Raw genomic sequence first — 16,849 nt, forward strand, 5'->3', positions numbered from 1 at the left:
TCATGAATAAATAAAAAAAAAAAAACTTAAAAAAAAAATCAAGTATTTCCATGCGGAAACCCTCTCACATGGAAGAGATAAAACAGCTGATATTTAAGCTCCAGGGCTTCAGGTACTTCTGAAGTTCTTTAATGTACAGGTTCTTAAAAATCTGATTGTCTGCTGATAGTATTTATAGGGTATAACTGTAATGTGATTTTATTAATATGCCACAATTTATACACCCACCTGATTTCTGCCCTCTTCAAAGCAGTCACCCTGGAAAAGAGAATACACGCAATTTCCTTTGTATAAAAACTATCACTTTTCTTTCAGAACTATTAGGAAAGATAAAATATAGGAAACTCCTTATTACTCTTTAGCCATATCTAAAGTCTAAACAAAAATAATTACTGATTTAATCACTTCTTCAATTAACATCAGTAATTCAGAACTATCTAGTAACTCACTATTTGAGTAATTTCCACAAATTGAATACACTAAGTCTGCAAAGACTTATCACCCTAGTGGACATCCATAGGTATTTAAAGCCACTTTTAAAAAGTTACAGAAAAGGGGGCACCTGGGTGATTCAGTTGGTTAAGGGGCCAACTCTTGATTTTGGTTCAGGTCATAAGATTGAGTCCTGCATCAGGCTCCACCCTGGGTGCGAACCCTGCTTATGATTTTTTCTTCTCCCACTGCAACCCCCCTCCACACCCCCCAACCCCAACCACCACCCAGCTTGAGCACACGCATTCTCTCTCAAAAAAAAAAGTTACAAAGATAAAAGGTTTGAAATAAACATCATCTCCTTTAAAGAGAATATTCATTTAGATATATAATCTGGCAGATCTCTTATTTAAAAAGTCACAGTACTTCGTATTTGGCATATACTCTAAATTTTTTCATTTATAATACATAAATTAAGTAAATGACAAAGCAGAGAAGCAAATTTCAGCTTTAAAAAAATAAAAAACACACAGCACACTTCAAAAATATACTTTAATTCCAAAAGAGGTTAGTCTAGAACAGCCAGTATCATTTTCTATTTCTATGAGTAAAGCAGTGAAAGAAACAATTTGCTATAATAAACATTGCTTTTTACATTTCTTTTTTTTTCCCTCTTTTTACATTTCTTTAACAAGTTTCCTTATTTGTATACATACTATACATAATGCTACCTTAGACTTAAGAGTCCTAACAGGATTTAAACATATTTTTGCATCTACTATTTTACACCTAAAAGAATAAAGACCACATCTGAACATAGAATAGCCTCATATCTTAAACCTAAGTTTAATAATTAGTGTCCTCCAGAGAAGGAAACTTTCATACATGATTAATGACTCAATTCCATCAAAAGAAAAAAAAAAAAGACTTCAGCAAATGTGAAAAAAGAAAATCCTGTTGTTAATTCATGATATGAGGGAAAAAAAGAGCTAATTCATTCTTCTACAGAAAAAGAGGATTTAGAGAACAATTCTGATAGCATTTCACATGGTAAAGTATCAAAAGTCTAATAACCAGTCCCCTTGCTCAAGACAAAATGATTTCAGGATGCTCCTCTTCTGAGTTGCTCAATAACCCCAAGTGATTTTTAAATTGGGAGGCAGATTACTGGCAATCAGTTCATCAAATTTAGATCTATCATGAATAGGCACATTATAGAAATCAAGAACATCTCTGACCCTGCACATCTGGTGAAGCCTGGAGTTGGGCACTGCATGGCCCAAGTCATCAGCTAAACGTGACAACAACCCGAATTTCAGATGACCATCTTCCAGGGACACGTCCTGCCAACTGCTAGGAACAGATGAGCCAAAAATTTCTCTGACACAAGATTCCACACGACTCTGGAGATCTTCAGGTGGTATGTATGTTCGGCTTCGTAAGGGTGGACACACCAAAATAGGTTTTTCCTTCACCTCTTCTACTGTCTCAGGCACCAATGGCTTCTTCTCTTTTCTGGAATGATCAAAAACAAATATGTGACTCTTTGGTTAACTGCACTAATGTATCTGACAAGCTGATGAACACCAGACCCTATCTTATCCATCTATCTAAATCAATAAAGAATATGCACATTTACTATTCTTTTAGGCACTGTAGAGAGAATAAGATAGATTCCCGCCTTTGGAAGCTTATAACTGAACTGAGCTGGTATACACAGAAAAGAGAATTACAGGTTTTACGTGCTCTAAGTTTTCCCAAGAAGAGGTAAAGTAGTAAATCATTTGCCTGGGATTCCCAGTTTCCAAATCCAATCTACCTCTCTAACCTCACCTCCTACTAATCTATACATACTCTATGCCCCACCCAAACTAAACTACTACACTCTTTCCTGGTGTCATGTGTTGTCTCAAGTTATATCCTATTGGAAATGCCTATCTTTCACCTTCACCTATAGAAACCTTAGTTTAAGTCCCAAAACAGAATTGTTCTCTTCCAAGAAGTTTTACTGGGCAGCCCAGGTGGCTCAGTGGTTTAGCGCCACCTTCAGCCCAGGGCGTGATCCTGGAGACCCGGGATAGAGTCCCACGTCGGGTTCCCTGCATGGGGCCTGCTTCTCCCTCTGCCTGTGTCTCTGTGTCCCTCATGAATAAATAAATAAAATCTAAAAAAGCAAACAACTGTATCCCTAACACCTAAACATCTGACATATAGACTCTACAAACTTGTGTTGAATGAGTGGATGAAACAAACCTGAGGGAAGCTAATAAATCCATTGAACAGGTGACAAAAATTCCTCGGAATGGAAAGTTTCTGCTTGAAACCTGAGGGCACAAATTGTTCGCTGAGGTGCCCACAAGTCTTGGTATTAGTCAAAGAGATTTACCTTCAAATTATTCCAGATGGTGCTGAGGGAAAAGCAGTAGATTAGAGGGGGGAGTCAAAGACCTGGGGTCTGGTTCCAGCTGTGACATTGAACTTGTTTATGGCAAAACACTCCCTCTCCGTGGAGCCTCGGTTTCCTCATCGGTCAGAGTACTTACGCTCTGAGGAGGGACTTTATTCTCGCCGCCTGTAAACTGCTTAGGGATAGGCTGGCCCAGAGCCGACGTTTAGTAACTACCTGTCGAGTAAGATCAATGAATGAACAAACGAAACAAAACGAGGGGGGCCGCACTTCACTTCTGAACCTTGCCTGTGAAGGAAGGTATCGCGCCAGGGAGCTTCGTTCACCGACCTCTTTCACGTCCACGTGCTACGTTGCTCGCTCCAAACGAGCCACTTGTTTTCGGACACCGCACTGAGCGCCTGGAGCGCAAGGTCAGTACTGTTTGCTTAATAAATGAATGAGCGCTTAAAGAAATCAATCAATCAATCAATCAATCAGTGAGTGAAGTGGGACGGGGAAAGAGCGGTAGCTCCGCGGTAAGCAAGTTGAGGCCAAGACTGGGGGGGTCCACCACTCCAGGTGGCTCACGGTTCTGAACTCCGAACCCTAACCCAAGCCGCAGGACCGGGGTCCCGTCTTCCTTTTTTTTTTTTTTTTTTTTTTTAACTTAAAAAAATTATAAAAAACGCTTTTACATTTTAAAAAATTTTTTAAGATTTTTAAAATTTATTTATTCATAGAGACACAGGCAGAGGGAGAAGCAGGCTCCACGCAGGGGGCCCGACGCGGGACTCGATCCCGAGACTCGGGCGCTAAGCCGCGAGCCCCCCGGGCGGCCCGGGGTCTGTCTGAAGAGCACGCCACTGGCTTTCGGATTCGTCCTTTCACCCTCCTCAGTTTCTCTCCTTACTTTCCCTGAAACAGACCCACCATCCACCCTTCCGCTTTACCTGAATCGAGACCAAAATTCTCTCCGCGGTGCCCCTAAGACGACCCACGCGAGGCCTCTTCTGGTAACGCCAGACGCTGACAGCGCCGCCATCTCGGAGGAGAGCAGCGGGCTACGGCGCTGCCGTCAGCCGGCAGCGTCGCGCCAACAGCAGCCAATCAGGTGTAAGCTTAGTGGTAGGTGTTCCCTTTTTCCTGTTAAGCATCGCTAGCCGCTACCTCCCCGTTTGCACGCCGGGAAATGTAGTCCGGGGACCATGGCCGACGGAGGCTGGACCGAGGCGTTCTCTCAGAGCATGCCGGGAGTTGTAGTTCAGGGGCGTCCCGGGAACGTTCCGGGTGACGCCTTCTGGTCCGGGGGCGGGCGGTCATAGCGCTCCTCGGCTGAAAGGAGGAGGAACTGGCAACCAGGAGGAGGCTCCGGGAGGAGGCCTGAAAGGCTGCGCAGCAAGGTGGGGAGGGAATTTGGGGTTGGGGGACGGCCAGATAGCGCGTCTGATATGCTGCTGGGGTCGTGACCGCTCGGGGACCGAGGCAGGACCTGGCCAGACGCACCCTGCAGGCCTCGCCTCCGTCGGGCCTAATTTCCAGCGGCTGGGTAGGCCTCGCGAAAGGTTCCTCTCCGTGCGGCCGCCGCGGGTTCCTGCCCTGATTTTCTGTCCGGGAGATGGCCTCGCCGAGCCCCCCGCCGGAGCCAAAGGTAAGCCCCCTCCTCCGGGTATCCGCGTTCTCTCGCCACTACCGGAGCTAGGCCGCGCCCCCCCATCCCCCCCCCCCCCCCCCCCCCCCCCCCCCCCCAGTGGTCTTCAGGGCCAGCGATGTGCAAGGAATTCGCAAATTGCTCGCTTGGCCTTTTTTTTTTTCTCAAGAGCGACTTGATAAATCCGTTGAAGACCATTTGTAATGCTCCAAACAACCGGCCTCATTGGTGAGTTCTTCCAGGTGAGGCACCATTTTTTACCTCCCCCCGGGTCTTGTGCGACTGTCTTCGATGCTCGGACCCAAGGTAGGCGCTTAGAGCCCTTCCTGGGATTGATTGAACAGGGTCCCAGGCCAGTGCGGATAGTTTGGAGCCGGGCAGTGAGGTGCAGGAAACTTGGAGAGTTCGGGGGGCAGCTTACTAAAATAGAAATGTTCGGGTATGATCACTAAACTAGAAAAGTTCTATCCTTAGGACCATCACTACTGACGACGAGGATCCAGTGCAGTCATCCTCTAGTTTGAGGTGCTTGTCTGTTCCAGAATTGGGCCCCACTTGGAGCTCTTGGACACCTTGGTGGTCCTAGCCTACCCGGCCCCGATAAGTGATTGCTTCTGCTACTTTCAGTCGTAGAATTGTCCTTGAGGCAAGAACTGACTACAGAAATCGTACTATTTCAGGGCTTGCTGACATTTGAGGATGTGGCTGTGTTTTTTACCCAGGAGGAGTGGGATTATCTGGATCCAGCTCAGAGAAGCCTGTATAAAGATGTCATGATGGAGAATTATGGAAACCTGGTCTCACTGGGTAAGAATCTTTTTTTTGTTCCTCTGATTAACCTATGGAAGAGGCTACAAGAAATCAGACCCTGAGAACACTTGGACCACTACTGGTACCAAGGCTGCTTTGTTCCAAAGTTCTGATTTAAGTCTTTCAGCCATTAATTGTTTCCATGACTGTCATCCCCGGTGTCCTTGCAATAACCAAAATACAAGCCTTTCTGGCTTCTTGTCTTCATAATCTCATTCCCATATTGCTCTGTACTTTCCCTCCTGGCTCATCCTCCCACTGCTTTCCTCCCACCCCTTTTCACTCTGCCTTCTGGAGCCCCTGTTCTTCTTCACATAATGTTCCTTACCCCTCCTGGCCTTAACTGAAAACTGGCACTTTCCCAAGGACACCACTTCTCTGGCAGAGGCTGCTTTTTCTCCCACACCCTCTTTTTTCCCCTATCCTTTGTCTCAGGGCTAGAAGGGAGCAGTTACTGTTCTGTACCTTTTCAGGGCTGTTCCCAAAGCATTAGCTTAACCCTTCAAACAAAATCTCTCTCCTGGGAGGCCTCAGCAGACTTGCTCTGTCCACTCCGTTCCTTTTCACTGTCATCTGCAACATTTCTTGGTCCCTCACACGTAGATTTTGTCACATTTCACAATCTTCTCTGTGCCAACTTAGGTCATCAGTGATGTAGCTATTACTTAAGTCTCACTACATCCTGACTATATATCTTCAGGGACCTTGCTTTCCTTTTCTTTTCAATTCGCATCAATGGTGAAACCCTCAATTTTGTCAAAGCAGCCCAATCTTACTCTTTGAAAATTATCCAGGCATTTTTCATTATTATTTTCGACTGACTAGACGGGTGACCAAAACAGATGTGCTCTCTGCCCACGTGGAGCCTACTATAACTTCTTACCTTTCTGCTTCTCCTACTCCTTTCCTTCTAATCCTACTTATTCTTAATCATGTTTCCTATTCCTTAACTTCTCCTTCTCTTGCTCCAGATTATAAATCCTCTCCTAACTTCACCTCCTTATCTAATCCCTGGACCTCCATAGGAATTATCACCATTATGCTTTCTCGCCGCCTTATTGTACTCTACCTAAATCTGCAAAGTTTAAGTTTTGTGTTGGTTATAAGATCTGCTTTTTCTCTTCTCCTATCAGAGTTGCTAAACACAGCAGGAGAAATTCTTTAACTGAAGGGGTTGATGCCCTATATTTATGCATAGCTTTTCTTCTAGTCTGCAGTGGGTTTTTACATCTCAGCCAATTTTTTGTCATTGATTTGCTCATTACCTTCTTCCTTTTAACGACTGTTCCAAAACTAAAGTTTTCCTTGGGTCCATCACTCAGTAGTGGACCTCACTTTCTGTTTCATAGAGAAGATAGAGGCCACTAAACGTGCACTCTCAACTTTTCTGCCCTTCATGTGCATGCTTAAACCTATTTCCTCACTTCTCCAAGAACTTATCCATCAGTCATCTTTCTCCTCTGCCCCCTACTTCAGTCTCTGTTCCTTCTTCCCTGGTACCTTTATTTTGATGATAGATATGTTTATGACTCTTTTGATTGAGGAAAGCAGGCGGGTGGGTGGGTGGCTAGCCTTTGAGCCACAGTCTCTCCTCCTTGCTGTTCCCTGTAACCTCCTCATTCACTTCATAGCCAAGTTTTTATAAGAGTAGTTAATGTCATCCACACCTGTTTTGTGCTTTCCCTTCCGTTATCTCCAAGCCCCTTTTCTTGCCTCTCCCATTTCCCTTATATTGTTTAACGGTCTATAATAACCCAATTATCAAAGGCAATAGACTCTTTTTTTGGATCTTATTTTGTTCCATCTCTTTATAAATACTTGAAAATTCTTTATTGCTTCCTTCTCTTACATTGCGTTCTCACACTTCCTGTCAGTCTATATGCTTTCTTTGGCAGACCTTATCCACACTCAGATTTATCACCTACCTCCATGTGATAAGTCTCAAATCTTTACTTCCACCTAAGAGAAACAACTGGAGCCTAACTGCCTAAGTAAAAATCCTGGTTCAACCACTTACATGCCTTGTGACCATGGAAGAATTACATAACCTTTCCATGCCTATTTCTTCTTTTGCATGATGGCAATAATAGCAGCACTTAACCTTTTAGGTTGCTGTGAGCATTAATTGAGTTAATATATGTAAAGCACTTAAGACTCTGATTAGCATGTAATAAGTATATTATAAATGATGATTGCTATCATCATACTCATTATCTTTTCTAAGAGCTCTAAAATCTTTGTCATCTCCTTTCGAAGACCACATAAATAACTCATACCTGGCAAATCTCAAATAATCCATTTAGATATCAAGGGTCTCCTCTTCAGAATTAAGTACTCCTTTTTCTGTGCTACTATATGCACTTCCATTGAGTTTATCCCATTGTACTCTAATCATTCTTTATGTTATTTCTCTAACCAGGCTGGTCTCCGTGAGGACAGTAACTATATTGTTTTCATTTGATTTCTTCAGCACTTAGCACAGAGCCAGGTGTGTGTGTGTGTGTGTGTGTGTGTGTGTATGTGTATATATATATATATATATATATATATATATACTTCTAAATATTTGTGTAACTAGGGGCAGTCCGGGTGGCTCAGTGGTTTGGCACCTGCCTTCAGCCCAGGGCATGACCCTGGAGACCCGGAATTGAGTCCCACATCGGGCTCCCTGTGTGGAGCCTGCTTCTCCCTCTGCCTGTGTCTCTGCCGTTCTCTCTGTCTCTCATGAATAAATTAATAAAGTCTTAAAAAAAAAAAAATACTTGTGTAACTGAATGAATGAATATACTTAAGAATCAGTACCTCTTGACTAGATTATTACATTAGTCCATAAACTAGCCCCTTGCCTCCAATCTCCCTTTCTATATACTGCCACCAAAGTGATTTTGTTAGTTAACTGCTTTCAATTTCCAATTCCTGATAGCTTAAAGGATAAGAATCTTAATTCTTGTTATACCTAGTAGAGCCTTTCTGAATAGCCCCTGCCTGGCTTCTTAGAATCATCTATTTCTTGCACACCTCTTCAGTCTCCAGCCATATCAGCTGCTGATTTTTCTTTTCCCCAATATATCATGGTGTCTCTGAGTCATTGCTAGCTTTATCCACACATATGGTATCCTGGTTGATAGAACCAGGCAAATGCCCAGCCTTGCCTTCCTCTACTACTGTAAAATGTGAGTACCATATGGACAAAGGCATGGTAGTGAGCCCATCTGTTGATCTCCTATTTTCAGGCTCTTATTTTAGCTGAACTACAGCTTTTTAGCAGTTATTATTTCTCCCTCCACAAACTTTTCATCTTCCTCTGTAGACTCTGTCGCCATTTCTTTGATGAGAGCTCTCCTAGTGAAAGATCGTAATTACTTGATTTTTCCAGTACAGTGTTTTCCTGCACTTCATCTTGCTGCTTTACTTATTACTCTTCCCACTTTAGTTTGGTTTTTTATTCTGGATTTTCTTTAAACACTTTAGTAACTACATCGATAATATAGGTGACAGTTTGATCCCAGTTCTTGATCTTTCAGTTCTTTCAAATGAAATGGACTTCTTCAGTTTAATGACTCCTTTCCAGTCTACTTGAGCTATATTGGACCTTGACAGAATTGGGAATTGCTGTACCTATAAGACCTTAAACTCACCGTTTCTCTTCTTAGATTAGTCTCTCCTCAGTTGTTTGTTCAGCACTCATCCATTCAATAAATAATCAAGCACTGTGCCAGCACTAGGAATGCAGATTCTTCCCCATTCTCTCATTCTTTTACCAAGAAAACTGTTCTTTTTATACTCTTGGGTACTGGGGTTGGCAGCTATGGTCCACAGGCCAAATGTGGCACACTGTTTTTATAAAAAAAAAAAAAAAAGTTGTATTGGAACAAAGACATTCCCATTCTTTATGTATTATCTATTACTACTTTCATGCTATAGTGGCAGAGCTGAATAATTCCAATAGAGACCATATGGCTCACAAAGCCAAAAATATTTATTGCTGGTCCTTTTTAGAAAATGTGTGGTAACTCTTATTCTGTTCCAAAGTTTAGCCACTTCCACTTTACCATTTCCTTGCCTTTTCTGTCTCTCCTCAGCTACCATATTACTAAAACTGATTAAAGATTATAGAAATCAACCCAAACTAGCTTAAGCCAACAAGAGAGCTTATTATAGGGACAGAGGTGGCATACAGAATATATGAGCATGATTGCAACTAGATATCAGAAAAGGACTAAACCCAGGGGCATCTGGGTGGCTCAGTTGGTTAAGCCTCCCACTCTTGATCTTGGCTCAGATCTTGATCCCAGGGTCGTGAGTTCAAGCTCCACACCTAGCATGGAGCCTACCTAAAAAAAATAATAAAAAATAAAAATAAAAAATAAGCCCAGAAATTGGAACACTCAGAAGGTCAGGATTTAACTTTCTTTGTGTTCTGTTTCTTTCTCCTTGGTAGACCTGACTTTCTTCCTCATATCCACATGCTTCTGAATTGATAGGTTACAACTCTAATCATGTTCAGAATAACTGCCTATTTCAGGTTTAATTCCAAATTCCTGGGAGAGATGCACTTTGAGTCAACTGTCTATTCTAGACAAATTATATGATTGCAGGATGGGAAGATAAAATACAAGCATGGCAGAGACCTCAGAAGGTGATTACAGCTACCATGCTTAGATCTAATGGATAGTTCTTTCTGTGCTGCTCTGTGTGGAAGCCTAAACTCACTTGTTTTCTTTACCGGTCTCTGACTATTTTCATTCCAGTGCACCTCTGTTAAATTTACTTAAGCAGTATGTTAAATTTTATGTCTGGTATGATAAATCATTCTTTTATATTCTTTTGTAGGATACACTTAACTAGTTTTCTATATTTTTCAAGTTGAAAATTAGATTCATTGTGGTTTTTAATTAATTCATTCATAAGATTTAAATTGGAATACAATTGGTTTCATAGATTGGTTTGGGAAGAATTAAGATCCTTATAATATTAAATCTCTTTAGCAATTTGCTTGACTCTATCTGTCTTATGTCCTTGAGAAAACTTCTATGGCTTATTTTCATGGCCCTCATACATTTTCATAAGACTTAGGTTTTATGGTTTTTATTATCATACAAGACATATTTTACTTTTCTATAATATTTCCTAACTGGTTATTCTTGATAGTAAGTACCAGTACTTATTTTATATCTTAGTTTTCTTGTTGCTATTATATTTCACTTAATTCTTTTAGAAATTTTACATAGACATTTGTATTGTTTGCAAATAACAATTTTATCTTATTCCTTTGAGTAAAACCGCTGGAACAATACTGAGTAAACATTATAAAGAGACTTCCCCTTCTCACAAGGAATTTACAGTCCCATGGAAGAGACAAATATAATGAATAATGGTGCATATAATAGCTACAGTGCATTTATGGATGAGGACAGGTGATAAAAAAACAGAACACCTAAATCTGTCTAGTGGACTTAGTGAAGGCTTTGTAGAGGAAAGGTTGCTTTGAATTGAATCTTAAAGAGAAACCAAGAATTTTCCAGGTAAACAATGTTGGGGGACATTTAGTAAATGAGATATGCAAAGAAATGGCATAAAAGATTAAAGCAATTTGCACACTTTGGGTGTGAGAGAGTGGTTAGGAGAGTGATGTAAGGTTTAGTGAACCTGTCATAAAGTGCTGAGTATCCTGGTGTAAAGAGCTGGTTTGCAATCAGAGGTGATGGAGTACTAGTGAATCTATAGGGGGTGATGTGACTGGAATTCCATTTCATGTACATCTCTCTGGATGCAGTAGGGTAGATATAGTGTGGAGGCAGCTTACAGACTAGAGTGAAGGATTATTAGATGGCTTTCACATAATCCAGGGAAAACATGAAAAGAAGGTAGATAGTAGAGAGTAGAATCTTTGATTTTGGTGATTGTTTACTGATAAGAAAAGTGGAGAAATCTAGTATGATTTTCTGCTTTGGATAATGGATGAGGATGCCTGTCAAGAGAAGATGATTAGAGGTGGAGACATACATGACAGCCAGTGATGATCATGTTAATTGTAAGCCCTTTTTAAGACAGTTAAGTGGCAATACCCAGAGTATATAGAGCAAAGTAGGAAGGTAAACATGGGCAACAGTAACTTTTCAACAGTTAACAGAGGAAGAGAAATACATGAAAGAAATTTATTAGAAAAGGCCAAAGTTAGAAGTACTAGGGAACTAGAAGAATATAATAGCATAGAAACCAAAAACAGATAATGTCAAAATGGGAATGGTCAACAGTGTCAGATGCTGCTGAATAAAATAAGGACTGAAAATGTTGCCTGTATTTGTTATTCAAGAGTCATTGGTGATTTCATAGAAGCTTCTCTAGATGCTGGAAATAGAAGCCAGATTTCACGGTAGTTGTAAATTGGTTGAATGGGAAGACGTTGGACATGGAAAACATAGCTGGGAAATGGAGACCTACGGTGTTAAGATTTAATTTCAAAACTTAGATTCCATTGAGAGAAGGATTTTAGGTTCAAGAGAAAGTTGGGCATATTTGTATGCTGAGCATATTTGGAGGTGTGTTTGCAGTGAAGAATAGATGAAAGAAAGAGGAAACAATGGTAATAATTGAACAAATGCTCAGAGACAAATGGTATCAAGAGAAGGTAGATGAATTAGCTTTTGATAAGAATAGGATATATCTTCATGTACCATTGCAGATAATTTTATAGGCAGAGGGCAGAAAGTTGAGGAAATTCTCCCATCCTTTTTCACTGTGTGAAAGAAAGCAGTCCATTGAAGTAATTTAAAAGACAATACTATTAGTAGTGGAAGCAGAAATACAGTTTCTACTACTTTCTTAGGGGAATAAGAAGATTTTTGGAATAAAAGAACTTAATGACTGGTTTGAAGTAAATAAAAAGAAAATTCAGAGATGACTCTAAAGGTAGAAGATTAGAAAATTGAGAGAAAAGAGGAAGTCTAGCAAAAGAAATTGTTTAGGGCCAAAAATATATTTGGTACTGATCAGCTTGTCTAGTGAAATTATCCAGCAGACAACAAGAGATTGAAAATCAGGAAAGAAGTCAGAAGCAGACTTCAGTGTTCTGTATGCCACTCTTGTTTCATCATAGACCATTATGTTATATTTCCTTCAACACATGCAAGATTTTAATTTTTCAGATGTCTTTGAGACTCTCATTTGGAACTGCATGGTTCCAGCTTGGCTCTTAAATCTTTAGAAGAGTGAGAATCATGTATACTTGAAGAATGTGGTATAATTTGTGGTAGGTGAGGGCATAAGTTACCACAGACTGCTCTTTCTCTGTGTCTTTCATTCTCTGACCATATTCTTTTGTATTTATTTTGTCTTTCTATATCATAGACTCCATGTTGATCCAACTCATTTTTTTATTTATTTATTTATTTATTTATTTATTTATTTATTTATTTATTTATTTTTATTCATGAAAGACACAGAGAGAGGCAGAGACACAGGAGGAGGGAGAAGCAGACTCCATGCAGGGAGCCCGACGTGGGACTCTATCCTGGGTCTCCAGGATCATGCCCTGGGCTGAAGGCAGCGCTAAACCGCTGAGCCACCCAGGGATCCCCATTATTTTGTTTTTAAAAGCTATTTTGTCTCAATATAGGAACTGCTTTAAATATTTTATCATATTCTTGTACTTGTCATTCATTTTATTTGATGGGGAGCATCATGCCTTATCTTTGAATTCTGAATCATTACACAACTCCTGGAATGGCTTTGAATGCAATAAGTAAATCCTTGTTAATGAAAGAATTTTTGCTTCCCCTAGTTTTTTATCCTTCTCAGCATCATTTTGTGTTCATTTCTTTTAGTTATTTGGCCTACTCACATTACAGTAACGCTATCTTATACCACATTTTCTGAACCTACTGTTGTCTTCCTGCATCATCGGGTCTTCCTTGATAGACTATTTCATCACACCACTACTTGTTTTATTTCATTGTTTCCCTGTTTTACCTTGCGTGAGTTTCTGTTGATTTACCAGCCCTTCCTCCCAGCTCTGCTTGCCCCTACTAGCTCATCATTTGCCTCATAAAAACACTCTTTTAGTGTACCTAGCTGGCTCAGTCAGAGAAGAGGATGCGACTCTTGATCTTAGGGTTGTGAGTTTGAGCCCCATGTTGGGTGTAGAGATTACTAAAAAAAATAAAAAAAAAAAAAAACCTTAAAAGCTTGCTCCTTAAAAACAAAACAAAAAACAATCTTCATATTCCTTCTCCAAGAAAAATATTTCATCAGATAGCTACTAATAATATTTATATAGCTTATATTCTTTGCCAGGTACTGTCCTAAATGCTTTAGGTGTATGAACCAATTTAACCTTAATAATATAGAGTAGTCATCCACATTTTATAGATGTAGTGGATTAGTTTATATTAATCTTATTTTCCTAAGCCTTTCTCCTTGCTAGCAAAGAGCCTGGCTGATCTATTTTCTATTTATTATTCCAGATGTTTTGAACAGAGATAAGGATGAGGAGCCAACAGTAAAACAAGAAATTGAGGAGATCGAGGAAGAAGTGGAACCACAGGGTGTAATAGTTACAAGAATCAAAAGTGAAATTGACCAAGATCCTATAGGTAGAGAAACCTTTGAACTTGTTGGTAGGTTAGATAAACAAAGAGGAATCTTCTTATGGGAAATACCAAGAGAATCTTTGGCCCAGGAACAGAGAATGTTCAGAGGAAACACTAACATTATTCGTAAGAGACCAAACTCAGAAGAGAAATGCCATAAATGTGAAGAATGTGGAAAGGGTTTTGTTCGCAAGGCCCATTTCATTCAACATCAAAGGGTCCATACTGGTGAGAAGCCCTTTCAATGCAATGAATGTGGGAAAAGTTTTAGTCGCAGTTCATTTGTTATTGAACATCAGAGAATTCACACTGGGGAAAGGCCCTATGAGTGTAATTATTGTGGAAAAACCTTTAGTGTGAGCTCAACCCTTATTAGACATCAGAGAATCCACACTGGAGAGAGACCCTATCAGTGTACTCAGTGTAAACAGAGCTTCAGCCAGAGAAGGAGCCTTGTTAAACATCAAAGGATTCACACAGGTGAAAAACCCCATAAATGTAGTGACTGTGGGAAAGCCTTCAGCTGGAAGTCACACCTTATTGAACATCAGAGAACTCACACTGGTGAGAAACCCTATCACTGTACCAAATGTAAGAAAAGCTTTAGTCGAAATTCGTTACTTGTTGAACATCAGAGAATTCACACTGGGGAAAGACCCCATAAATGTGGTGAATGTGGGAAAGCTTTTAGATTAAGTACATACCTTATACAACACCAAAAAATCCACACTGGTGAGAAGCCTTTTCTTTGTATCGAATGTGGAAAAAGCTTCAGTCGGAGCTCCTTCCTTATTGAACATCAGAGGATCCATACAGGTGAAAGACCTTATCAGTGCAAAGAGTGTGGGAAAAGCTTTAGTCAGCTGTGCAACCTTACTCGTCATCAGAGAATTCACACAGGAGACAAACCCCATAAATGTGAAGAATGTGGAAAAGCCTTTAGTAGAAGCTCAGGTCTTATTCAGCATCAGCGAATCCACACCAGAGAGAAGACTTACTCATACAATGAAACCAAGGAAAGTTTTGATCCAAATTGCAGTCTTGTTATACAGCAGGAAGTCTACCCCAAGGAAAAATCTTACAAATGTGATGAATGTGGGAAAACTTTTAGTGTCAGTGCTCATCTTGTACAACATCAAAGAATCCACACTGGTGAAAAGCCCTATCTATGTACTGTGTGCGGGAAAAGCTTCAGTCGGAGCTCATTTCTTATAGAGCATCAGAGAATCCACACTGGTGAGAGACCTTATCTGTGCAGACAGTGTGGCAAAAGCTTTAGCCAACTGTGTAATCTTATTCGACATCAGGGTGTTCACACAGGTAATAAACCCCATAAATGTGATGAATGTGGGAAGGCCTTTAGCCGGAACTCAGGCCTTATTCAGCATCAGAGAATACACACAGGAGAGAAACCTTACAAGTGTGAGAAGTGTGACAAAAGTTTTAGTCAACAGCGCAGCCTTGTCAACCATCAGAAGATCCATGCAGAGGTGAAAACTCAAGAAACCCATGAATGTGAGGCTTGTGGCGAAGCCTTCAATTGTCGCATATCTCTTATTCAGCATCAAAAATTGCACACTACGTGGATGCAGTAAATGTAGAGAAATATTCAAGCTTGGTTTGACTTGAGCCTAGCTACCCAAGTGCAGTTTCATATGGCTCAGCGTGAGTCAGGTTTAGTGATAAAGCAAATTCTCCTTGGCCTCAGGCAAATGGTTTCTAAAGATTCTGTGAAAGGTGGACAACTGCCCACAGGCAGCTGAAGACTTCCATTACTTTTTGTTCTGATGATCATAGAGAAAGACAGTAATTTATTTAAGCATCTCTTTTCTGACACATCTTCCAGCAGAGGTCAAACCCAGGTTCAGAGCACGTGGTATTATAGTCATTCGAGGGAGAAGGACAAAGTTGCATTGGTACAAGGGAGCTGAAGTTAGAAAACTAAAATAATTATTCAGGAGAGTCCCCTTCCACCATCATATGGTGGTTCATTCAGTTCCATGATCTGCTTGGCAAAGCATGCCAAAGCCTAGTAATTAAGCGTATGATTAAGTTTCAAGGAAACAGAGCCCCAATTTTTTTTCAAACTGATTCCAAAGGTGTTTTTGGTCATTGATTAAGAAAGCTAGTTGTTTGGCATGTGAGTTAAAGAAGCAGTTCCAATGCTTTGTGGTTCCCAGATCTGTGAAATGAGTGGACCATTAATTTTACATGTAAAAATTATCTGAGTAATTAACAAACCTACCAAGGAACCTTTGGGAGTGCCTTTTTTCAAGATGGGCCCGAAAAAGTGGAGGAAGACACTTCTTTTTGTGCTCTCCCATCTGTGAAACATAATTGTAGTCCTATACAAATAATCTCATTCCTCCACTACCAGTAGCATGCGAAAGTGTACATATTTTGATTACCAAGATTTGGAAATAAAAGACCTGGAGTCTATACTAGGAAGCGGAGATATTTTGGTATTGCTTTGGTTTTTATGGTAACTAGACTTTGCATGCAATTTTAAAATCCTTATTTCTGGTTCTAGGGCTTCCCTTAGTTAATGGTTATTATAAACCTATTAATTCATCTGCTTTAATCATTAAACCTGTTTTGTTTTTTGCTTTGTGGTAAGAGTTCTTTGTTATTTTAGTGCAAAATCTATCCTGTCAAATAAATACTGCATTTAAAAAATTAGAATCAAGGAATTAAAAGAAATTGCTCTCACTTGTTCTACCCGTGACTACAGGCATACCTTGGAGATGCTGTGTGTTTGGTTCCGTACCACTGCAGTGAAGCAGATAGTGTAATAAAGCAAGTCAAGTTAATTTTTTGGTTTCTTACTGCATGTAGAAGTTATACTTTACAGAAGTCTAGTAACTGTGCAATAGTATTAGGTCTAAGAAAGCAATGTACGTGCCTTAATTTAAAATACCTTATTGCAAAAAAAAATAAAAATAAAAATAAATATAAAATACCTTATTGCTTAAAAGTGCT

General features: G+C 40.2%; 2 protein-coding genes across 8 annotated transcripts; one reads left to right on the plus strand and one right to left on the minus strand.

Moving 5' to 3' along the window:
• Positions 1–967: 967 nt before the first annotated feature.
• On the minus strand, positions 968–3,931 carry MRPL50 (mitochondrial ribosomal protein L50). The gene is made up of 2 exons (XM_038552970.1): positions 3,772–3,931; positions 968–1,947 (listed from the first exon to the last, which is right to left on the minus strand). Exons 1-2 carry the CDS (start codon positions 3,861–3,863, stop codon positions 1,560–1,562), a joined length of 480 nt encoding a protein of 159 aa, XP_038408898.1. The 5' UTR covers positions 3,864–3,931; the 3' UTR covers positions 968–1,559.
• On the plus strand, positions 3,101–16,476 carry ZNF189 (zinc finger protein 189). Of its 7 annotated transcripts, none has more exons than XM_038552963.1 (5): positions 3,101–3,252; positions 3,746–4,469; positions 4,639–4,711; positions 5,150–5,276; positions 13,745–16,476. In XM_038552963.1, the coding sequence occupies exons 3-5, from the start codon at positions 4,673–4,675 to the stop codon at positions 15,463–15,465; spliced, it is 1,887 nt and encodes a 628-aa protein (XP_038408891.1). In that variant the 5' UTR covers positions 3,101–3,252; positions 3,746–4,469; positions 4,639–4,672; the 3' UTR covers positions 15,466–16,476. The 7 variants fall into 7 exon arrangements, with proteins under 7 accessions (XP_038408891.1, XP_038408893.1, XP_038408894.1 ...); XM_038552965.1 differs by having other exon boundaries at positions 5,192–5,276; XM_038552966.1 differs by having other exon boundaries at positions 5,195–5,276.
• The last annotated feature ends 373 nt before the right edge of the window (positions 16,477–16,849 follow it).

The sequence above is a fragment of the Canis lupus genome, chromosome 11 (genome assembly GCF_011100685.1).
Source record: "Canis lupus familiaris isolate Mischka breed German Shepherd chromosome 11, alternate assembly UU_Cfam_GSD_1.0, whole genome shotgun sequence".
Classification (NCBI taxonomy): domain Eukaryota; kingdom Metazoa; phylum Chordata; class Mammalia; order Carnivora; family Canidae; genus Canis; species Canis lupus.